Consider the following 25,376-nt stretch of genomic DNA (forward strand, 5'->3'; position numbering starts at 1 on the left):
GCATAGAATCTTTTAAAACTATTAATCAATGTTCTAAATTGTAATGTAGAATTTAATTGCGTATTCTGTCCATCTCTCAAACAGCTGAATTCTATTATCAATATAAAATATTGACATGCTAGTTTGCTATTAGTATACACTTTAAATACACAAAAACGTGACTGTTTTTTGTAGTTTTGCTGGTAGTAAAATGCTGCTCTGCTGCTGCATTGAAATTGAAGCGTGTCATTAGTTGACTACCAGTTTCTGAGGCTGACACTTTTCTAATTGACTATTTGGTGCTTCAGGACTGAATTTGTACAAAATGAAAGCATAACCCCTTACTCAGACTGCTGTGTGTTCCCCCTACTGAACCACACAAAGTGTTTGTTTTTCTTCAGTGTTAAGGATGAAAGTGTTTCAACAGTGTAGAAAAAAAAGAAACAAGTCTGTTACCGAGGAAGGAAATGTCGTAACCACATAAAACCTACATGCCTGAAAGGTCACGGTTTGAGAAAGGGTTACTGTGTGGCTGAATGTGTTCAGAAGTAACCTGTTGTGACATGTCTACACTGCACTGTGAGAACGGTGCTGTAAAAGTAGATCGCATCTTGTCCCATTATGAAATTGTAATTGCCACCTTTCCTTCTCCAGTCAACTATCTAATCTCCAACTGGACATTAAACAAAGGTCAAAGATTGCCTACTGTATATCTAGCGATAATTATGGGTTATACAGGTATCTACATGGCCCTTGTCTGAGGTTTGACAACCAGCACAATCCTAAAACGCTGCAATCCTAACTAACAGTTTCAATTCAAATCGGATTGAGAACTGATTCAATAAAATGTGTTTATTATTTAGCAGCCGCCTTTATCCAGGCGACTTACAGAGACTAGGGTGTGTGAACTATGCATCAGCTGCAGAGTCACTTACAACTACGTCTCACCCGAAAGACGGAGCACAAGGAGGTTAAGTGACTTGCTCAGGGTCACACAATGAGCCAGTGGCTGAGGTGGGATTTGAACCAGGGACCTCCTGGTTACAAGCCCTTTTCTTTAACCACTGGACCACACAGCCTCCTAGTCCTCCTATAATACGCATGTAACCCCCCCTCTGGCCACAATACTACATTACCAATCTAATAACTATAATACTTCAGGCAACTGGACATTTTACACTTCACATTATGAAAAATGTACCAATGAATTTGATTTGACTGTCTGCAGATAACAATCTTGTTTCTTCCCTCCAGGTGACTGCCTTCCCTCCCAATGGATACGGTCTGTATAACATGGTGGGGAACGCCTGGGAATGGACAGCAAACTGGTGGAGTGTACATCACAGCACTGACGAGACTCACAACCCGGTACGGACCACTTCCTTTTCACTGAGGTATCAGTGATTGGATTCTCGGAGCAATTCCCTCACCTTTACAATTTACAATTAGATTTTGTCTTAACAGCCCAGATGTATAGAAGGGGTATCCCCCTTCCTCAAGAAACATTTTGGACAATAAGTAACCTGACCTAAATGATTAAAATTACTTTTCAAATCAATAAAAGAAAACAACGATGCTGGTTAAATTTAAATTATATTATTTGTAACTTGAATTCAGAACCAATCAATGAATGGAGTGTACATGCGCTCATATGCTGATAATGACAGTGATCTTGCATGTACATTTTATTTTCCGGTTTGTACAATGACTGTCGTGGGTCTGTGGGTTTTAATGTCAATCTGTGGGTGAAATGCGTTGCTCGGCTTGCCTCAGTCATTTCCTGCCTTGTTTTGGCAATATTGCTGAATGAAATCATCAGTGTCTTGTATTGTTTAGCTGTTTCAGTTGTGTTTGTATAAGAATGCATCTAATAGTATAGACATGGTAGTGACTTCAGACAAGTGAGACTACAGTTCAGAAGAAAAATACATGAAGAAGCAAAACTGATTGAAAATGAAAGTGGATTTTCGTGGATCTCAACAGACTGTTGGAAAATGGATGTGCTGTAAGGAACACACTCTATATCACTTTTATGTTTTTTAATATTTTAAAAAGTTTAATTACCACCATGGCCAAAACAGACAGAGTACTGTTTTCAACAAATGTACTGACAAAAATATTGTGATTTCCGTCTATTTAGTATCAGTGAGTAGGTTGACCTAAGGTTGGTGTAGGTTTAAGTACACCAGTATGAACAGTAATCAACATCCATACAGTGGAAATGATGAACTGTTAAAATGCATCTGATAACTCAGGATTGTTATATGGCATTTGCATCAGCAATTAATAGTAGCTAAAACTGCAAAAAAAAAATTTAATCTGATTGAGAAGAAACTATTTTTTTCTTCAGATGTGTCACCCACAGTGACTCTTGTTTACCCACAGTAACAAAATGGCTTGGTAGTTAAACCATAAAATTGGAGACATTTATTTTCTGTTGTGTGCCCAATTTTACAGCAGGGAGACATCTCTTACCACCAGGAGCGCAGAGAAGTGAGGGGCTGACTGACAGCTCAGTTTCATGTTTGCTCAGCTGACTCATTAACATTAGAAAGGCTGCTTGTGTTGGTCTGCATGTTTTACTTTCCACACATCCGTTCTGTAACAATTCACACTGACAAAACCCAATGCAAGCCACTTGTGTTTTACACATCAAAGAGAGTTTGTGACACTTCTGCTCATCTAGCATCCATTTAGTGCTTTTAATCAGGAAAGGAGTAATTACTTAGCACAGGAAAGGTTATTAATGCATTCTTTGTTTTTAATTTCGCTCTGCTCTGTGTATCACATACAGTTCAGACACAAGTTATGTAACTACAGATGATTTACATGACATGGGATTGGGATTTTATTGCCAGCTTTTACTCACTCAGGCCCCTTACTCACCAAATATCTTGAGATTCCTGAATGTATAATCGTCACCTAATAATATGCAAGATATCTCACAAGTAGAATGGTGCCCTGAAACAGTAGTACAACTACGGGTGGGGAGTTTACAACCTCATTCAGACAACTTGCTCACTAAATTATATATATAAAAAAGGAAAAAGTCGTATGTGCACACCAATGCTTAGTAATTAATGGCCAAAGCAAGACAATAGTATCGTATCAAAATGTGTATTATCAGCCGCACACTCACCATGTCATTTAAAGACGGACATGACCTGTTATCTTCAAAATTCAGTTAATTTTATTTATATAAAAAACTTAAAAAGAACAAACAAACAAACAACGAGTTTCAGCAAGCCCATGCGTTCATGCCTGATGAAGGCACGGACGTGCTGAAACATGTTGTTTGTTTGTTTGTTCTTTTTAAATATAGTACTGTACCAACAAAACCAATACCGTACATCTAAATGGAAGCCTTCTTATTTTAAAACAAAGTCCTTTCAGCTATGTATTTTTGATATTGTATCTTCCCTGAAAAACGGACAAGGGTGGTTTTTCCAGCACACAGGTGCAAAACAACGAACAGACTGTAAGCTTAGGGTCGAGCAGCAATAAGTATGGGAGTGTAGTGTGCAGAGCATAAAACACAACCAAGAACAAAAGTCAAATATGACACAGGAACCATTTCCGTATGCCACTAAGACTGACTTAAAATCCAGTTGATATCATCCAAGCTTGTTTCCATCTGCAGAAGATGGAGACTCCCAGTCTGAATTGTGGGCTGGCAGTACCAGATCTCAGTCTGAATTGTGGGCTGGCAGTACCAGATCTCAGTCTGAATTGTGGGCTGGCAGTACAAGATCTCAGTCTGAATTGTGGGCTGGCAGTACCAGATCTCAGTCTGAATTGTGGGCTGGCAGTACCAGATCTCTGTCTGAATTGTGGGCTGGCAGTACCAGATCTCTGTCTGAATTGTGGGCTGGCAGTACCAGATCTCTGTCTGAATTGTGGGCTGGCAGTACCAGATCTCTGTCTGAATTGTGGGCTGGCAGTACCAGATCTCTGTCTGAATTGTGGGCTGGCAGTACCAGATATATGTCTGAATTGTGGGCTGGCAGTACCAGATCTCTCCAGCTTGCACTGATGGAAAAAGTTACCTGATCGGCATACAATGCAAAGGATGCGGGAGGCAGGTTTTACATTCATTTATTATCAGGAGATTACCGGATGAAGCTGAATTCAATTATAAATGGCAATTCCACTGAAATGTGATCCATACAGGCAGTGTTTGAACTTTGTGGAGAGGCCAGTAGATTTTATTCTGGGAAACAGGCAGCCAATTAAATTTTTGTACATTTGTTTTAGTACATTTAAATATGTGCTGCATCATTTATTTGAACGATCACAATATAAATAATTGCAATAGTAAAAAAAAAATCACACACAAGTGTCTTATCTGTGGCATCTAAATAAGGGGGACATATCGGACAGAGACTGATTTGGACCTATGGATGTAGCCTATTGAGTAGTAACAGCAGCAAAAACACTTGAGAGTTTACAAGTGAAATGTCCCATGTACAGTGCCTTGCGAAAGTATTCGCCCCCCTTGAACTTTGCGACCTTTTGCCACATTTCAGGCTTCAAACATAAAGATATGAAACTGTAATTTTTTGTGAAGAATCAACAACAAGTGGGACACAATCATGAAGTGGAACGAAATTCATTGGATATTTCAAACTTTTTTAACAAATAAAAAACTGAAAAATTGGGCGTGCAAAATTATTCAGCCCCCTTAAGTTAATACTTTGTAGCGCCACCTTTTGCTGCGATTACAGCTGTAAGTCGCTTGGGGTATGTCTCTATCAGTTTTGCACATCGAGAGACTGAAATTTTTGCCCATTCCTCCTTGCAAAACAGCTCGAGCTCAGTGAGGTTGGATGGAGAGCATTTGTGAACAGCAGTTTTCAGTTCTTTCCACAGATTCTCGATTGGATTCAGGTCTGGACTTTGACTTGGCCATTCTAACACCTGGATATGTTTATTTGTGAACCATTCCATTGTAGATTTTGCTTTATGTTTTGGATCATTGTCTTGTTGGAAGACAAATCTCCATCCCAGTCTCAGGTCTTTTGCAGACTCCATCAGGTTTTCTTCCAGAATGGTCCTGTATTTGGCTCCATCCATCTTCCCATCAATTTTAACCATCTTCCCTGTCCCTGCTGAAGAAAAGCAGGCCCAAACCATGATGCTGCCACCACCATGTTTCACAGTGGGGATGGTGTGTTCAGGGTGATGAGCTGTGTTGCTTTTACGCCAAACATAACGTTTTGCATTGTTGCCAAAAAGTTCGATTTTGGTTTCATCTGACCAGAGCACCTTCTTCCACATGTTTGGTGTGTCTCCCAGGTGGCTTGTGGCAAACTGTAAACAACACTTTTTATGGATATCTTTAAGAAATGGCTTTCTTCTTGCCACTCTTCCATAAAGGCCAGATTTGTGCAGTATACGACTGATTGTTGTCCTATGGACAGAGTCTCCCACCTCAGCTGTAGATCTCTGCAGTTCATCCAGAGTGATCATGGGCCTCTTGGCTGCATCTCTGATCAGTCTTCTCCTTGTATGAGCTGAAAGTTTAGAGGGACGGCCAGGTCTTGGTAGATTTGCAGTGGTCTGATACTCCTTCCATTTCAATATTATCGCTTGCACAGTGCTCCTTGGGATGTTTTAAAGCTTGGGAAATCTTTTTGTATCCAAATCCGGCTTTAAACTTCTCCACAACAGTATCTCGGACCTGCCTGGTGTGTTCCTTGTTTTTCATGATGCTCTCTGCGCTTTAAACGGACCTCTGAGACTATCACAGTGCAGGTGCATTTATACGGAGACTTGATTACACACAGGTGGATTCTATTTATCATCATTAGTCATTTAGGTCAACATTGGATCATTCAGAGATCCTCACTGAACTTCTGGAGAGAGTTTGCTGCACTGAAAGTAAAGGGGCTGAATAATTTTGCACGCCCAATTTTTCAGTTTTTTATTTGTTAAAAAAGTTTGAAATATCCAATAAATTTCGTTCCACTTCATGATTGTGTCCCACTTGTTGTTGATTCTTCACAAAAAATTACAGTTTCATATCTTTATGTTTGAAGCCTGAAATGTGGCAAAAGGTCACAAAGTTCAAGGGGGCCGAATACTTTCGCAAGGCACTGTAGTACTAGATTTCTCTCATTAAGAATCATTCCTGCTTATTGTATTATATGGTTGTAATTTAACTAATAAGTATCATGAATGATGCATACACCTTAAGCAAATATGATTGTATGCATAGTGTGGTTAAAATAAAGATGCATGCACCCAGGTAAAAGTGTGCCACTCAAGTTTAATTTTTCTTCTAGGCCAGTTTATCTAAACATTAAACGTCACTGAACAACAAACACAAGGCAGTCATGTTAGATCTCTATTGTACAATCACGGAAGCAGGTTATGTTCTTGGCATGTTCTTGGAGAAATATTTTCATTAAAGTAATGAAAAGAGCATGCATTTGCCAGCAAAGTAAAATCTTTCTTGCTGTGGTTGTGCTCTGCATTTCTTTTTAAGGGCAGGTTTTTGTTTTTAGAAATAATATCAGAAAAAATCTTTCTATACTTCTCTCTGGAATGTGTTACCAGCTAAAGATTTCTGCTTGTTCCTGGCTGTATAAAGAAAAAAGCAAACGTGAGATGGAACGACTTGTCCAGAGCTAGGATGTAGCCGTGCTCCTACAAAAATGTACTACTGCTAATGTACAAGAGCTATACCACTGCAGTATTCCTAAAGCCAACGACAACGGAGAAAAAAACAGAATGTCTATTTAAGCTTTAATTAAGGTCTGACGCAGTGGTCATTACCTGCTAGTTAATTGACTACAGACAGTTAGAAGAAAGTGAGGGGAATTAAAGTACATAGCTAACAAAATCATTTCAGTAAATCTTATCTAACATCATCACTTTGCAGCTATCCCGATATCAGTTCTCACATCGCTGTGAACAACTAGAACTCAATTTAAACACAGTTTAGTGAGCTCCAAGCTCCCTCTTGATAGGAGTAAATAGTATTTAAACTGTGTTTTAGCTTGTTTGCGAATTACTTAAGGGAAGTCAAACACATGCAACACATTTTCCCCCAACATTTAGATTTGCGGAAAACATATTTTTTGAATTTCGCACTTGTAGGTGTATTCATGCACAACTCCTCCGGAGTTGAGAGGAAAAAATGAGCAAGGTTTTTTTTTCTTTTCTCCCACAGCTCCTGTTTTAAATTTCACTTGCAGGCACAACTTTTTTCTCATGCATTATATTATTACTTTAATTATTACTTGTCCTCATTGAAATCTATTGTACTGTATAGTTAACTGTGTTGTATATTTTATTATACCGCTTAAAAAGCGTTTTATAAACCTGGGCATCTCATAACAAAAGATAAGGCTCCTGTTAGACCAAACAGCTGTGATTCCTTCAGAAGGAAGTCTTCTGCAGGGTCCATCTTCTCCACAATGACACGGTTTACTTCAATACCAATTTACATGAGGGGAATTGAGACCTAAAACCTAGATTAAGTAGGGCAGCTTCAGGCACCTGAGCAAAACATCCAGGGTGCAATTCAGAAGTAAATCTCAACTATTACATCTTCAAATTGCTTGGATTCAGAGGTCGTTTGGATGTTCAGAAACACCCTGTTAGTTTTCATCAGTGAAATGAACAAAAAAAAAGTTTTATGTTAGTAAAAAGCTTGTTACTTGATATAAGCTTAACAAGTCACTTCTTCAGGGGAACCTTTTCTTAAAGGAGTGCTCATCAATGCTTCAAATTTTCATACTGGTCTTCAGGATTATCTGTCTTTGCTGCATATTCCTAATTGAAGTATAAAACAAAGTAAAGAACCAAAAGGTTTTCAACAGAAGAAAAGAGGGGCCAATGTTAAAAATGAATTTTCAAAGTTTGCATAGCACTTTTAGGTAGAAGAATAAGCTTGGCTCTTGATTATAAAACAATGTTTTCTTAAGGATCCGTTTTAAACTGGCAATGTCTGGCCACAAAATTGAAGTAGGTATTTTTTCTGTGTGTTTTTATGGTAGATGTAGACCTTTATCTCGCTGCACTACTTTGCTTTTGTGTTTTGTTGCAATGATATTTGCTAAAGCAGCAGAAACCTTGGAAGACGCCATGTTGAACTCACATTTTAATCACGTATGAGAAATCAACCAATCATTAAGGATTTGTCAGGATCTCAGTACCTGTAATCCTGTGCATTGATGCCATCCCAAGCATGGAACATATGACAAAATGTTTCATAGTATTTCCTGCATACAAGATATGCTTTTGTCGTTTATAATAAGTTATTATATTGTACGTCCAACTGCATGAAAAGACATCCGTGTCATTCCTCACCAAATGGACTACACCACACCCTCTCAGATTCTTTTGATGGTGCATATTGAGATTCCTGGAAGCGTTTTAGTAACAATCCCAAAAAATTGTATTTATATCCATATCTTTGGGAGACTGGTGCATTTGGTAATACAGAAAGGTCTTTCTTAGACTGGTGAGGTGGGGGACCATTGGTCCATTTGCTATGGGATTACCCATCTCTTACACAATAAGAGACATCCACTGCACGGCTGTGGCAATGTGCCCCGCCCCTGTGTGCAATTGTGTGTTATGTGTTGTATGTTGCGTGCGTGTGTTAATGTCGCTGTATAGTCATTGGTACACGGGATATAAACGGGTCTGTGTTTCACGTGTGATTTAAAAGGTAGATTTATATTTAGGCACGAGGAGGGCACAAATCACTTCACATGCTGGTAAAATGTAATGTGTGGTCACGGGAGTACACTTAACTAATTCACGTGCTGGGATTCAAGTGAGTAATTAATTAGTAATTGAATCCCAGCACAACAGTGTATATAGATGCACATTTCTGTCACTCGGGGTTTGGGTGTTCGGTGAGTGGAGAACGGGAGAGAGGAGAAAAGAAAGCAAAGCAAAGTAAAGTAATTAGTGTTTTCACTCACCGTGTTTGTCCGTTTGTCTGTTCACTGTTTAGTCTGTTTTGTTTGTCTCTTTATTTTGGCGTATAGTGCCGTGTTTTTGTGTTTAAAACCTTTTATGTTCTGTCTGTTTATTCATTAAATGCTGAGCGCGATCACGCGCTTAGCTTAACCAAAACTCCAAGTCTCTGTGTGTTACTTCCTGGCTCTGGTCTGACACCACCCACTCTGGCCGTCTTTGTGACAACGGCTTATGAACATATATGAAATTGCTGGTCAAACTGTGTAGAAAGAATGCTGAGAATTAATTGTCCGAAATTATTGTCAGCAACAGTAATAATTTCCATGTGTAAACAACCCTTAGTAGCACTGTCCTCTGCAAGCCTTCTCATCTCATCCAATGTATTGCTAACTGTGCTTGAGAGAATTCAATACACAAGCATTATCACTAACCATCATCCTCCAGCGCAAGAAAGGGTCTGCTTTATTTCACCTAAACTACAATCTAATGATGATCTTTATTGCTGTTTTGAATTGATGATATGGCAAAAATAGAAAAAAGGTACTATGTCACTCTTGGAAAGTGTATAACCAAGATATGTGAACAACATATTGTATTTTCAGTCTCAATGCTCTTGGCATTTGAACTCTTTATTATGTTGCTGATTAATTAAACCAGTCAAACAGCTGCTTAAATACAATTAGTAAAGCAATGTACGAGTGATAGTTACAACACTTGGTTAAAAAAATACACGTCTGGCATTCAGAGATAATCTTGCAAAATAACCGTTTTACTTGTGAGTTGCATTTCGTGAAACATTCCATTAAAGCCATGCTCAATATGTTTTTAAACTTACCCTTGTATCTCTGATGTCTTGATGTGCAGCACTTAGGAATTACTCAAGTTGGACGTATTACTTAAAGGAATCAGGGATTGCCATTAACGTGCGGTAGATTTAGCAATAATAAAGCACCGGCTCCGATCATTGATAACTCTCATAACGTTGTCAGAACGTTACGCAAACTGGAGTGTACGTGGAGGAGAATATGCAACGGGAAAATGTCTGTGCTCTGTGTCTACCGGAGGGTTGTTCAGTAATGGCAACATTTAAGTAGAATTTATCCAAAACAACTAAACTGTGTGAATTATGACTCGCTCTGTATATATTTGTATACACAAATCTCCAAGCTGCTTTGGGTTGTCGTTTCTGTGTAATGCACACTGACAGTACTGTGCACTACCATAGCAAAAATACCACAGCATACTGTACACAGTATGCAAATCAATATGAAAGGGTTTATTTGCATGCAAGCCATTTGGACAGTACATTCCCGAGTGAAGAGAATAGGGCCAGGTTTAAAAAATGTACCTGTTCTTTGCCAGTTCTTTTTTAAAGCGGCCGCTGCCACAGTGTCAAAGCCTCACATCTCAGAAATCATTTCAGGTCGTGACATTAACCATTTCAGTGCCACATTGTTTTAACCTCTGGCTAAATCAGTTGTAGACAGCTGGTAACCGGCTGTGTTCTATGATTCTCTCAATAAAGTTCCATTACTGGAAGTGTCCGGTAGAACTGTTTCACTGCCACATTGTTATGGAACATATCTGTGATACAGATCTTTCCCACATATCCTTTTTACTTCAGGTTTACAAACCATTTGATCTGATATAATATTCCCCTTTTATTATGCACTGGGAATGCTTTAATTTAATGTTTAATATTAATTTAATAGTGGAAGATTTAAGTTCACGTATATAAGTCCCACTTTTCTAAAACTGAGAAACTAGTTTGAACTTTCTGACAGGGTCTTGCTCTGACTACTTCCAATAAATCCTGTCCACAAGGTTCTTGCAGGCCCAAGAGCCCCTGTTGAGCACTAGGGCCCTGTTAAGTGAATGGGGTTGAGGGAAAGCAAGATCATTACCAGTTTAAACATTTCAATGAAAATCCTGACTGCATCACGGTTAGCTGTAGCTGTCTGGCAGTCCTGGCAGCTTCACTATGGTTTGTTTAGCTAAAGAATCCAAGTGCTTAATCATTGATTGCATGTCGAGGTTTGAAGTTAAACTGCTATAAACATTGAAAGGGGATTTTCAGATGGAATTTTAGAAATTTAAAGAAACAGCTTTTCTAAAATTCTTAAAATTGCCTTTGGGGGGTCTTTCTTGCTGCTTGTATGCCACTTTGTTGTGCCATTTCTAAGAAATGAGAAGGACTTGAAAATCGTGTTGCTTATTTAGTTTTTGGGGCCTACCTTTAAATAATGTCTGCTTTGAATATGTCCTGTGAGAGAGAAAAAAAAAGTTTTTGAAGATGATACAGCCTTTCTGTAGTTAAGAGAATGTGCTTTTTGTGTTCTTCCTTGTAACAAGAATGTCATTAACGGGCTGTTACACGAGGTTGTGGTTGTAACACCGCACAGGGGCCCAGGTTTATTTACAAGTATTTTACCCTAGTGCAGGGCTACTCAACCCTGGTCCTGGAGGGCCGCTGACCCTCCTGGTTTTTGTTCTAACTGTACACTAAATTGATTAATTGGACCAATTAAGCTTCTAATTAGCAATTCTTTGGTCCAATGAAGTAATTTAGGGTAAACCACGTGACTATACCAACAATGGTATAGCACACCGGCGCAGATACACAAATACAAGTGGAAACAAAGATAACTACAAAAAGACAACATTTTAAAAAATAAAAAAAATAAAAACATGCGGCTCACTAAAAAGGGAGGTGCCCCTGCAGGAGCCTTCACTGACACCCCCTCCGTTTACTGATGCAGGATTAAAATACCCTGAACAAACTCCTAATCCAGAACAGTGACCCCGGTTCCATGCACTGTGGCCGTGTAGTTATTTTTTCTGTGTATAAGACCCTGGTTTCACGCACTGTGATCTCTTACTTTCTGGCTCATTAGCGTTCAGGGGGTGTCATCATCTTCCTGTTATCGGGAGATGCTCTGCCGGCACCTGCTGACTTGGAATGTGCACTTAGCCAATCCCGCTGGCTCGGAATGTGCACTTAGCCAATCCCAGCTGCCATTCCCTGTAATCAAGGCAGAGCATCCGGCTCTTTATTTCAATAAACTATTTACAGTCAAACGAATGGTAGAAAACACAATACAAAAAAACACTTATTCACATGTGCAGGGCTGAGGCCGTGCCACAGAGGCAAATATGATCCGTAACCATACAGCCTTCGAACAAAGAAGGGCTGTACTGTGAATTAGAAATTGTCTGGGGCAACTTGAGGAATTCAGAACACTGATAAATTGCAGGTTTCATTTATTTGATTAGCCATAGCAGACTAGGACAAAGACAACCAGGTTTTTAGATACTGTATGTTTGTAATGCTTCTTTCATTATTTATTAATTTCACTGACTTTTAGGTTAAACACACACTGCCTGGCCACTTTATTAGGACCTGTACCATCACTATGTGCCCTGATCTCAAACTTGACAAGACTTAGCAGAGACTTCACGAGGTGCTGGAGTGTCTGGAGGGTTGGAAATCCGTTCAGTCATTAATATTTCATGCAGTTTGACGCAGAGAGATAGGCAAAGGATTGTGATGAACACTGTGTTGTTCGAGTTCATCCCAGACATTGGATTGAGGTCCAGGAATTGTGGTGGCCATGGAAGATGCCTGAAGTCTCTGCCGTTGTTCCTCAGTCCATTGCCATGGGTGCATTATTGTCTTAAAGGCAGTCATCAGGGTATATGTGCCGCATTGCTGGGTGAACTTAATCCACAGCCATGATGAAGTAAACTACAGCAGATTCATAGTACTGCAGGGAAAACTTGTCACATGATCAACCTAATTTGCACCTCTAATTCAGGGCAATTCCAAAAACAATAGACGGGTAGACAGGTTCTAATAAAGTGGCCAGGCAGTGTTAACACTTGGGAAATGTCTTGCAGTAGGTGACCTAAAAACAGATAAATGACAGTATGAAGCTTTCTTCCCTAACCTGAACTTTCAACGCTTTATGTGGTATATTTCACATTGAGAAGCCATTTTGGGACTCTGTATAGCCATGATTCTTTGATCTTTAACTGAAGAAGACAACACTGATTTAGTCATTGCAGAGCTATGCAAGATGCACTCAGTATACCTCGATGGTATCTCTGTAATCCGTTTGGAGTCTATCATACTGTTGTGTTGGCTACCTTTGACTCTGTGTCTTTAATCATTGGTTTGATTTGTCACGCAGCGTATTGTGTTGGGCTAAGCCAATTTAGAAGCAGGATGCTGAGACCTTAATGGTTCTCAAGCAAACCTGCTGGGATGCAAGTACATGTAAAATACGAATTCGTTTAGAAGAGACAGCAAACTCTGCTTTAGTAGATCAGGTTCATTATCATTTTTACAGATGTTGTAATTAATGGACTCTGCATAACCCACAGTGGAAAAGCTTGTTCACAGCGTGCTGCTGAAGATCATGGTCCAGATTTATTGGATGGGGACACACGTTTAGACCTGCCATAACACCACTAACAGCCAGGACGGCACTGATCTGACATGACAGATCTGCTGGGTGTTTAAATTGGCCCTCCTGTTACCTTAAAGGAAGTTTGGGTAGAAGCTTGCAGTAACATGCATTCCTTGTTCAGAATGTCACTCTTGACCTGCCAAGGATCTGTAATATCAGTACATTGAAGAAACATTTCAGGGATCAATTGCATAATAGGTGAATCAGTAAGGGCTGTGTGTCTATTTTCTGGCCATCCCTAATAACATAAAATTCTAAACTATGTATCATGTTTAATATAAGTTTATTTTGGTAATATAACATTGAATTACAATAACACTGATGAAAACTTAGATACAAGTTTGTGAAGGCTTTTTGAATTTTTTTTTTTTATAGTTCCAATAACGCAACAGAAGCCTCTGATGAGAATATACAGAGCGTCTGTCAGAAGATCTTATCGTTACATTTTAAAATAATTCTGTTGTTTTTCCCCTTCTCTTGCTCTTCCTTTCAGACGGGCCCTGCCACAGGAAAAGACAAGGTGAAGAAAGGAGGATCCTACATGTGTCACAAGGTAGAGGGTCTCTTGGGTGGAGTGACACCCAAACATCTCAGAAACCAGAAACACTAGAAGCAGCTTTGTAATTCAGTGACAGGGATTTTAAATGTAAGTGCTTCAAGAAAGAAAGAAGGGAACAATAATTAAAAGAACAACTAATAACTGATACCCCATAAGGATAAACAAAATAATACCATTGCACCAGCATTTCCCACGTAACAAATCATTAAGCTAAACACCTGTCCTGTCTTTCTCTTTTCTTAGTTGTCTTTCATTGCTTTTTTCACTTTGCATTCTACCTGTCTTTACCTCTACAATTTCCATTTCCATTTTCCCCTTCCGTACACGACCAACTGTGCCTTGCCATGTGTAACAAAATGTAAACTAAAACTCATTTCCACATAAGACATTAAGAAAGACTTCTAGTCAAAACATTTATTTTAAGTGTTTCTAGTTTTTTAGTTAAACATGATGTCATAAACTTTTAAAAAATGTGTGTAAATTGCTTTTTTGGAAGTGAAATAACAGGATACTTAAAAAAAAAAAAAACAAGATTGTGAACTCCATACAATCCCTATGGATCAGAAACTACAGGACCAGCGGTGAGTTTGAGAGAACTCAGTAACACAGCTCTGCAAGGTTCCTATAATCATGTTTAAAATAACTGGCCGTTTCTTTTTACTTCCCTCCTAAGATGGAAACATTAGGCTGCATTGTTTAATAATATATTTAATCTATTAATAGGACACCGGAGCTTAGATTTTAGGCAGTATAAACGGTTTAGTAATGTGTAATCAAAACATACTGGAACAGTGCAAAGTTTTGTAATTCACACGTGTTTAAAGAGTGAGTAGCAGGGTTTGAGATCTGTACTCTAAATCACTGCAGGAAAAAAAACATAACAAGTGCTTTTGCTTTTCTGTTCCGTACCACATCATGGATCGTTATTGCTGTGTTACCTGTTTTACAATGTGGGCAATAATCCTTAGACTATCAGTGCACTGGGATACAGTATTTTCAAATGATGAACAGAGATCACTTTTCAGAGCAAGACAGGTCGCCTAGCACAGTGCAGTGAGTACGCTGTGACTTGTGTAAACTATGTTGAACTCTTGAAGAAGGAGGAGTCTCCTGTCGTTTCTCAGGCTGTTGTTGCAAAGAAAGTTGGCATGTCAACATCGCAGGTGCCTCACCTTGTGATAAGATTCATTGTTTTTTATTTCATGTAGAAATAAATAATGTGATTTCATTATTTTTCCTTTCATTTTGTCGTTTAATTGTGACAGCCGCTTATTCAGGATATTTCTCCTGAGGTGTCCCGATAATGCAAAGCTGACTGTACGTTATTTAAATAGTTGTAGCAACACGTGGGGACGTGTAACGCTATTATTTTTCAGTTTTTCCAGTATTTACCATTTAAAAAAAGAAACAAAGAAAAAAAAAACATACCACCAGGTTTGTGTTTACAAACACTACATTTGAAAGAATTACCCCGTTTAACTCAACACTTGTAAGCCGTCTGAGGCAGCTCAGGTCTTTTTTTTGTAGTGTAAACTCAGTCATCCCAGGTCCAGCCGTCCTAAAGTGGCCTGATCTAGAGGGGGGCTGTACGATGGCTTTGGTCTGATTCTTGTTCTACTTTGAACATATCGGTCCCTCAGATAGCTCACATACACACATTGGGGCAACACCCCCATTCTTGGCATCAAACAGGCAAGTTGGGATTGTTACTCGGACAACAGAACCAAAAATATCTTTGACAGAATGCTGAGAAGAGAGGCAGAGGATTCCAAAAAACTTTTATATTTGTGTTATGTGAAAACATATATAATTTATGTGGGATAAATCTGAAACAAGCCTTGTTGCCACAAAATGTTATTCTTAGAAATATTGTTTTTCACACACATCTACAAACTTAACCTGTGATCGTATTTTGGTACATATCACTATGAGGAAATTGGGTACCTCTATCTAGAATTAAACAAATAAATACAGTCATTTAAAATTTAAAATGAACATGCTTTTAGACCTGAACATAGCGCTTGTTTAATTATATGCATCAAAGCATCAACAATTCTACGATCTGAAAAATAAAGCCGCAAGCTTGTGAAAGTTTAATCAGTTTAAATGTATGGGCTTTATTTTTCTAAGTGTATCATGGTAAGTGCTGTGATATGAATATATGTATATGTTAAGCTAGCTTCAGCTCCAAAATCATGTTACTTTTAAACAAAGCACTGTGTTTGCCAATCTTTTGATGTATGAAAGGCTTTATTTTTGTAATTGTATCAGCGATAGCACTGTGATACGTTGTTCGTATATGGTGAATAAACTTCTGGGAGGAGAACATCTACAATTCAAAGTCGCAGGTGTTTCCTTTTAACTGTTAAACTAATTAGTTTCGCTTTTGTTGAATAGCAAACATGAGTATTCTTCATGAGCAGCATGGGTCATATAAGAAAGGTTGTCAGACTAATGTGTAAATGTATATAATGACACCTGTTTCTTTAAATGTCCACAAATGTCCTGTTTTCAGACAGGAATAAAAAAACATTTTAACCGTATAAAACTAGCAGAATAAACTACTTTATACAATAATTGAACCGTGCAATCATGGAATTGTTTTATTATTCTTTGAAAAGTTGCATTTTGCTCTACACCTGCTTCAAAATAGGGCCCTAGACGGCAAGCACAATTTGAACAATTAAGACAAAAAATAACCAATTTTGGTTGAATTGTAGGTACTAATTTAGCCTCACTGGTATTTTGCTCTTAATATTGCTGCTGTTAGGTTTTTAAATTTTTTTTGTCCTTTATTCAGGTTTTCACGCTGTTAATTTTAAATGCATTTCTTAAGCACTACCACGACCTTGGCAAGTCACGTATGACACATGAAGGCATCAGCTAAAACATTTGTCTACTTTTACCTGTTTATTACGTTTCTTACTATTTCTAAAAGGAGCACCATTGAGTGATTAATAATAGTTAAAGGTGCTTATTTTATCTAACAAAACAGCAAACTAAAAGCTATGCCTAAACTGGATCATGGGTGTGCTCCATGGTGGATTCACAGACCTCATCTATCTCAGCCTGCCCCTGGGGTGCTGCTCCAGTTCCACAGAAAGACAGCCTACAAAACATGTCACCCTTTTCTTATAGTGGTCTATATTTTATTTACTAAATATATATTTTCCCTTTAAAACTATTTAATACGACTGAAGAAAAAAAAAAGAGATTTTCTGGGCCATCTCTCTAGCGTAACAAGCTGTGTCAAGAGCGAAATTAAAATGCCATTTATAACTAGCTGTCGTCGAGTTTGGAATGTCTGTGATCTTGTTTTCTTTCAAGAGGAAGTCAAAGATGTGATACATTTTTTTTCTTTTTTGTGTTAGGCCTTTGAGAGCTGATTTGGAAACTGGCTTTGTTGTTGTGACTCAAGATAATAATGTGCAAATATGAGTTAGAACGTTGTATCCAACTTCAAACAAGGACCAGGGGACCTGGAGATTAGATAAAGGGGCACTCAGAACAGAAAATAGGAGGCACTATTTTACACACAGAATTGTGGGAGTCTGGAACCAATTCCCCAGCAATGTTGTTGAAGCTGACACCCTGGGATCCTTCAAGAAGCTGCTTGATGAGATTCTGGGATCAATAAGCTACTAACAACCAAACAAGCAAGATGGGCCAAATGGCCTCCTCTTGTTTTTGTAAACTTTCTTATGTTCAATGACACTTCGTTCCCCTTATCAACCTGCAATGGAAACGATATCCTTTATCTCCAGTTACTGAGAGTATCAGAATCTGGTTACCGGTGGGGTATTCTGTCTGTCATATATATATACTTCACACTTTCCATTTTGACATACACTTTCCGTACTGTGCATGTAGATCATGATTACATTGCTGGCTCTAGGTTTGTATTTATAGCTCTGCCGATGGATCACTACAGTATGTTGCAATGGGTTCATTTGATCAGCCTCTACCCCACCGGGATGAGCCATAGCTGGGTATAGAGCATTTTACAGGGATTCCCCAGTGCTGTAACTTGCTCTAAAAATTCCAGCTATGGCTTATCAGATTACAGCTTGATCAAGTCAACTCCCAAGCAAAGAACTGCTGGGGGCTTAACCAGGCCGCTCTGCGCAAAGATGTCAGGGCGGAGCAAGCATGTGGTTTCATTCAAAAACTCAAAGCAGACACACTGAACTTATCCAAGTCTATTAACTTACAGCTTTTGGCAGATTTCTAAATCAAGTTATGAATTAAATGGTCTTAACATTAGAATCCAGTTAAGTAACCTCTAACATACAAGACTCTTGACAACATCTGCACACAGTATAATCACATCTTGGAAATGACGGTTCATGTTAATGGGTTCTTGAACTTTTATTACCAGTAACAAGATACCTATTATGTTTTAATGTTATCCAACTATGAATCTTCAAAGACCTGCCAAGACATAGTATTTCAACAGACTATACAGTCATTTCTAATTATATCAGAAGGAAATAAAACTGCAACCTGCGCTCCATTTATTGACAACAATTTTAGTTCTATTTAATACTACAACCAATTATCAAAGTGGAAGAGCTAACCAAAATGTCTGACACGCTTGTTCATTGTTTTTTAAAACTCTATTGTAGTCACCATGAGCGTTCTTCCCCTAGAAGAGCCCTAGAAATGAAGAAACCTTCTACTGACCCCACTTCCTAGATAGAGTGCAATAAACCTGGCAGTCAGAGAGCAGCAAGCTGTGCTAATGCACCTATCTAGATAAGCATTAGTTTAACTAGACTTTGACCAGCTTTGAAAAATCGGCCCAGAATGTTTGGCCTGCTTTGTCCACAATCTGTGTTTAAACACTATTTTGTATTGCTCATTTGTTTTCTTTAGTAAAATCCATAATGTATTTTTTTGAAACAGTGAAGTGAGTTCATGGGAGGCGCATGAGGATGACAGATTGTTGCATTGAAATGCTTGGGTTGAAAAACGTGGTTACTGTGTGTATTTTTTCTAGTTTTTCAAATGTGAAATTAAGTGCAACATTTCTATAGCAGCCGCTGCCTGTACAAATGATCTATGTAATCAGTACAGTCTCTGGGGTACACGCTCGCCTCAGGGGAACTGAAGAGTAGGCTTCTTTCACCTGGTGAACTGAGGCAGTGGATGTTGCCAAAACTCCCGGCCCTTAGAGCTCATTGTGGTTCTCCAGCCAAGATTGGCAACTCGACTTTGGATCCGACTTTTTGAAAGTGTTTTGATAAAAAGCAAAAAAATAAATAACTATGGTTTAGAATAACTTGCACTGTTTTTTGTACAAACAGGTCTTGAATACAGTAACCTTTGGGAAGACTGTCTCCTTTAAGAAGTCAAATAATATCTGAAATGTAGATTATAGCAAACCAAGTTAATTCCCTTAGTGTGGCAGTTTGACCTTGAGCTGGGCAGAAATAGAAGTGCTTATTGCATTTCAGATTGCTATCTGGGACAATATGCTCTGCTCTCCTTTTTATAAAGATAGGAAACTCTCAGATGCTTACTAAACCCTTGAAGATACAGAAATATAATTTAGTAATATGCTTTTTATTGCAACTGAATTGTCTTGAGTCCATAAATTGAACATGACTAGGGTGTATAGGCGAGATTAATTTCTCTTAAACAATAGGTAGTCTATATAACACCAATAGAATTCATAATTAATTCTGTTTCCTTGTTCTTTAATAGTAAAATACAGTGACCATATTCATAAAGTCATGACACAAAAGCTGTTAATTTATGGTTTATTTATTAAGTCTGCTTTAAATATGTACAGTTGATCTCTTATGATAATTCTTGTGAGCACTTGGGATGCCTGAACAGCGTCAAGCCACCATAAGAAACCAGGATGGTGCTGATTCAATATTACAAGACTGCAAGGTGTTTTAAATATTCTGGAGGGTCCCCCGAGTGGCTCACCTGGTAAAAGCACGTCCATGTGGCGTGCAGGGTGAGTCATACAGTCAAGGGACTCTACAGCAGAGCCTACTGGCCAGGCGCCTGCAGGGCTGCCCCATATCCTCCGTCTGCTCTCAAGTTTGGTCATGCGATCAGAGGACCCCACTGACCTTTGGTTCTCCTAAGCTGCAGTGGGGAACTGCTGCAATGAGGGAGCATAGTTGGACATTCTAAACTGGTGAGAAAATCGTTGGAAAAATTATTGGGCTCTCTAAAATTATAAAATAATTGAAAAGTAAATGTTTCCTTTAGAGGTGCGATCGGCACCCTAATTTTGTATTCGATTATTGTATAGACATTTATCAATGATAATCGATGCATTGATGTTTTTACTTTTCAAGATAAACAAATGTTAGTTTGCTAACACCGTTGTGCATAATAGTTAAACACAAAAGCAAGACTTGCATTCAAATTAGAACACTTCATATTATAAGAAAAGAAATACAAAGGACTTGCATTTAACAACTGAAAAGAATATGCGTGCGTCCGCATCAGATTACCATTGTAATAATAATAAAAAATACTAGATTTTAACAGAAGTCATTTCTGAACTATGGTTGTTCAATACTGTTTAAATTTTATGTCCAAAAGCAAAGCATTTTGAATTAATCTCACAAACCCTGACTAATGTAACTATCGTACTAAATTCAGCTACTACTTCTATAATATTGCCATATAATCCAAACACAACATGCTTTGAAACAAAAGGTATTTGGTAGATTTAATAGATAACAAAAAAAAAGTGTTGCCTTAATTTTTAAATAAAAAAAATAATAAAAAACTTGAATACTTGGCCTACTTCTGGTTTGTCTTATCCAATGTGTAATGTAGGCCTGAAGTATGTATCCTAGCAACGCGCTAATCTGTCGTACTAGCACCAGGAGCAGCGCACTCACACTCAAGGTTTTAATGCAAACCGACAACAGGAGACTTCAAACTGGGTACTATTGCGATGCATTGATTCACCAAAATGTAATCGAATTAATTGTTGCATCACTAGTTTCCATATAACAATAAATGATTTTGTGAGTAAGCTTGGGTTAATAGAATGCTATAGGGAGCCAATGGCCCAGAACATGAGAATACATGAAATAATCGCAATTCGTTTTACACATTGCTGTTCCTTGATATAAGGGGTTTTATTATGCCCGTAATGTTCACGTAAGGAAAATCTCTTAATGATTTACATGCGGCCAGATATGATAAGGGTTTAACAAGAGAGTAATGAATGGAAATCCAATACCTTCTGTGGTGATGATAGGGTTGCTAGGTGACTGTCTTTGGCTCAGCCTCTCTATCTTGTGTTCTAAATAGTGGCCAAACAGTTCTTACTCACTGCTGAAACAGCACCCAATGACCCATGATCTCATTTAACTTGGTTGCTATGGTAGAAGTGATAAAAAACCTTCTGCTATACGAGTATAAGCCTGCTGTATTCCACTAGTTTAAATATGGTGCTGTATATGAAGGCTGTGGGAGGCTGTGTGGTCCAGTGGTTAAAGAAAAGGGCTTGTAACCAGGAGGTCCCCGGTTCAAATCCCACCTCAGCCACTGGCTCATTGTGTGACCCTGAGCAAGTCACTCCTTGTGCTCCGTCTTTCGGGTGAGACGTAGTTGTAAGTGACTCTGCAGCTGATGCATAGTTCACACACCCTAGTCTCTGTAAGTCGCCTTGGATAAAGGCGTCTGCTAAATAAACAAATAATATTAGGCTGTACTATTGGGGCAGCAGTGTGGAGTAGTGGTTAGGACTCTGGCTCTGGCTCTGGCCTCTTGACTAGAGGGTTGTGGGTTCAATCCCCAGTAGGGGATACTGCTGTTGTACCCTTAAGCAAGGTACTTTACCTAGATTGCTCCAGTAAAAACCCAACTGTATAAATGGGGAATTGTATGTAAAAATAATGTGATATCTGTATAATGTGAAATAATGTATAATGTGATATCTTAAGAAATAAATAATAATAATAATAATAATATGAAATTCATATAGTTTAATGGTCTGTGCACTTTTCTTTATACAGCAATCAATCCGTTGTATCGCCATTCTTGAGGTTAAGGTGACCTACGTATTCCTAGATCTAGCCTCTGGTTGGTTAGGCAAAAGAACCACTTGCCCAAGTATGATGAATCTGTGCATACAGACATATTTGTGGGTCATAGTTTCGACTTACACACTCATATGGATAGCTTTGTTCAAAGTCTGTTCTTGACTAATCTTTAACAGGAGTCGAGAGCAGGTAGTTTTTGTTGCTTTCCTGCCAAGCCGCAGACATACCAGTGTCTAGCGGTTTCATTAGGTACCTCTTGCTGCTGTCTGTCGTTCAGTTTGTGGTGGAAAGCATTTTTTAAATGGTAATTTTTAGATAGAAAAAGAAAATTGCCTTAAAGTTCAACTGAAATGCAGAGCAGGGTACAGTACGCAGCAGCACACTTCAGTAAGAAATCATAGCTCTTGGAGCAAAAGCACCTCAGTCCTGACCTAACCTGCCGTCTGCCATTCAATCCTGGGCTTTTATCAAGCTGAAACTGCCAGCTGTGCGAATTGGGTGGTGGCTTTTATACGTGGTGTTCACTAGAGGCTAAAATGATCCTGCTTTTCACAGCAGGAGGTGGATTAGCTTACACTGTAACCCAGCCCCGCCCACAAACAGTGCTCCCCTTTTATAATGCCATAGTTACAAGGCTGTTTAACGAGCATGAAAGTGCTAGTGGAATGACATTGTGGAGCAAATTGGAGCCACAGCCATGCCATCTGTAACTGACTGTATAAAGGGCAAGAAATTGTATTGTTTTACTTATTTATTTATTTTTTTTATAATTAAAATAGCACCACCTGTCGTATGTGGTCACTTTTTTTCTGTGGTACTTTAAATATTGGTTCTAAGCAGGTTTATTTGTATTTAAATGGTAACAGTAGTCTTTGTGTTCAGTCTTATTGTTACAGGTATCGCTGTGTGGCTCGTAGCCAAAACACCCCTGATAGCTCTGCCTCCAACCTGGGCTTCCGCTGTGCCGCTGACCAGCTCCCAGACTACCTGCAGTGAAGGGTCGAGGACCACACGTGGAGCCCTGCAATACATCTATTGATCTGAATGACAACCATGAGGCAGGCCTGCCTTGAACAAAGTTGTCATAGATTCTTTTCAGGATCTGTACCATGAATAGTTTCTGTTTTGGACAGGATCAGCGACTGCTCTCCTCACTCACCCCCCTAGGAACTGCGGCGGAAAGACGTAGACCCATTATATAAACACATGTGTACTGTCATGTATGACGCAGGCCTTTCTCTAATCCGCAAGTTGATAGTGTGATCGGATCAGCAGGATGTCAGAGGTCTTTGACTGCTTGTATTACCAATTTTAATAATGATTTTGTTGTTGTTATGTATTGATACCTGTCTGGAATAAAATTTCAGTACAAAGAAGAAAGTACTATATGTTTGTTGGTTATGATAGGTTCAGTTTTTTACCAACTCTTGCAGCTGTTTTTGACAACCAATTGGTTTGGCAGACTGTGCAAGGTAAAACAAATGCCTTAGTTTTGTCCATGTCTATAGGGTTTGATCATTTAACTTCTACATCTACTACAAATTACTACAGTCCTCATGACTTGGGTGATATGATGTATTGCATATGGCCTATTCTACTTAAAAGCAGATTTTTTCAGAATATGGGGATGCATAGCTGCACTTGTCTGTATGTCACACATATATGTGCAGTGATGAAACTTGGTAAGGACATTCTTTAGCACAAGTTGAGCCCTCACTTTGTATATGTATCATACTGACATAGATATCTGCCTTCTTACTCTTTGTAAATTAAAAATTAAAGCCATCAATAACATGAACAAGTGGATCACCACGGCCTTAACCATATAAAAATGTGAGTTTAACAGGTGGACAGCTGCCCCCATATACAAACATTATATAACTTGTGCTAAAGAAGGTCCTAGTTTCATCGGATTTGAAAGAGCTTCTCAGCCAGACAAACATATGCCTCCAGAATGTGCTTAAACCCAATTAGAGAAATGGTTCGCTAGATACTGTATATGTAAAAATGTAACTGCAACACACAGAAAGATAGACGGTCTCCATATAACCCCTGATTGTTACACGCAATAGTTTGTGCTAAAGAATGTCTTTAGGATGTCCCATCACAATTGAGCAATCATTTAAATAGATATATGAAAACTTAAATGACACACAGAAAGTAGTCTGATGGCTAGAGACACATCGTCAACATAACCCAAGATCATAATTTGTTTTAACAAAAAGGTCCTTAGCAAGTTTCTTTGAACAAGAACTACTAAAAAAAAAAGCGTGACATACGTAGGTACTGTTACTACTTCCAGGATTTGCATCCTTAGTGGTGGATAATAAACAGCTGAAAAAGAATGGAACTAAAGGAAAAATAGCATGGGTTGAAGTCTTCCCTTTCTGACAAGAGCACATGCTGGTAGAGATCATACAGAGCTCTTGATGGGAACCTCTCCTGACGTGTTCTCACTGAGTAAGTCCCAGCCCTGTGAAATGCTTGTTACCATGAGTAAATAACAGGTGTTTACAGTTGCCAAACAATACTGAGCTCAAAAGGCCACAGCCAGACTGCTTTGTGAGCGTGGAATTGTCAAAATATAGAACTATGGCTAAAAGCTTTGCATCACTAGAATTTTAGGATTGAGACATTTAAAAAATATGAACATGATTTAGATCTTTTATTTAACATCATGTAATCAAAGAAACTATAAAATGATATCGCAAAAGTCTACCGGAAGCCATAATAGTAGTACAGTATTTCATGTTAGATTTTTAAATGTCGCATTTTTCAATTTTTGTCAGTTTTTGTGAAGTATATGGAAAACTACAAAGCGGTATGTAATTCAATATGTTAACGTAACATTATTTAGCAGGTTTCATTTGACTTTATGAAGCAAAATGTGTTCATTCTATAGGGTGATGCAAAACTTTTGGCCATAGCTGTAGAACTATGTGCTCCATTCTCTTATGTAATGATGTTGGATGCAGTGGCTATTACATGCCTATTGATAACTGACCGTGGTGACTCTTAGGTATCCCGTGCCAAAAGAAATATCTACAGGTAATGACCGCTTCAGAGGACATTAACGCTATAATGTTTTTTTCTTTTTATACAGATATATTTTTTATGTGTTTTTAGGTAATATTTTGGTCTGGATCACTTAGGCTGCTTGAAATGTATGCAGCTTTTAGAGGACTTGTTGGATAATGACTGGCTGAAACGAGTTTATACTTTGGTTTAGGGTCCCTACCTTTGGGCTCCAAATATTTTTCTATCCTATTTTTCACAACCGTATTTTTACAACACATCTACAATGTATGCTCTCTGCAGTGACATCTGTCCTTGTAAAACAGTAGGAATATGTAGCACCTGCTAACTGAGCTCCTGCTATAGCCCTCAATTAATATCTGTCAGATTACC

The 25,376-nt window shown here is 38.5% G+C and overlaps 1 protein-coding gene across 4 annotated transcripts in view; it reads left to right on the forward strand.

The window, feature by feature from the left end:
• The window catches only part of LOC131696481 (formylglycine-generating enzyme-like), a 44,980-nt gene extending 21,632 nt beyond the window's left edge, over positions 1-23,348 (forward strand). The window contains exons 7-9 of one of the 4 annotated variants that reach the window (XR_009308859.1): positions 1,234-1,373; positions 13,879-14,031; positions 22,851-22,986. Coding sequence is in view for 3 of the 4 variants with exons in the window: in XM_034019458.3 (XP_033875349.3) it covers positions 1,234-1,347; positions 13,879-13,938; positions 22,851-22,964 (288 nt within the window). In the remaining variant the exon portion in view is untranslated. Of the gene's footprint in view, positions 1-1,233; positions 1,374-13,878; positions 14,032-22,850 lie in introns of all 4 variants that reach the window. The other 3 variants (XM_034019458.3, XM_059000118.1, XM_059000117.1) reach the window with 3 other exon arrangements.
• Positions 23,349-25,376: the final 2,028 nt, after the last annotated feature.

The sequence above is a fragment of the Acipenser ruthenus genome, chromosome 25, assembly GCF_902713425.1.
Source record: "Acipenser ruthenus chromosome 25, fAciRut3.2 maternal haplotype, whole genome shotgun sequence".
Taxonomy (NCBI): domain Eukaryota; kingdom Metazoa; phylum Chordata; class Actinopteri; order Acipenseriformes; family Acipenseridae; genus Acipenser; species Acipenser ruthenus.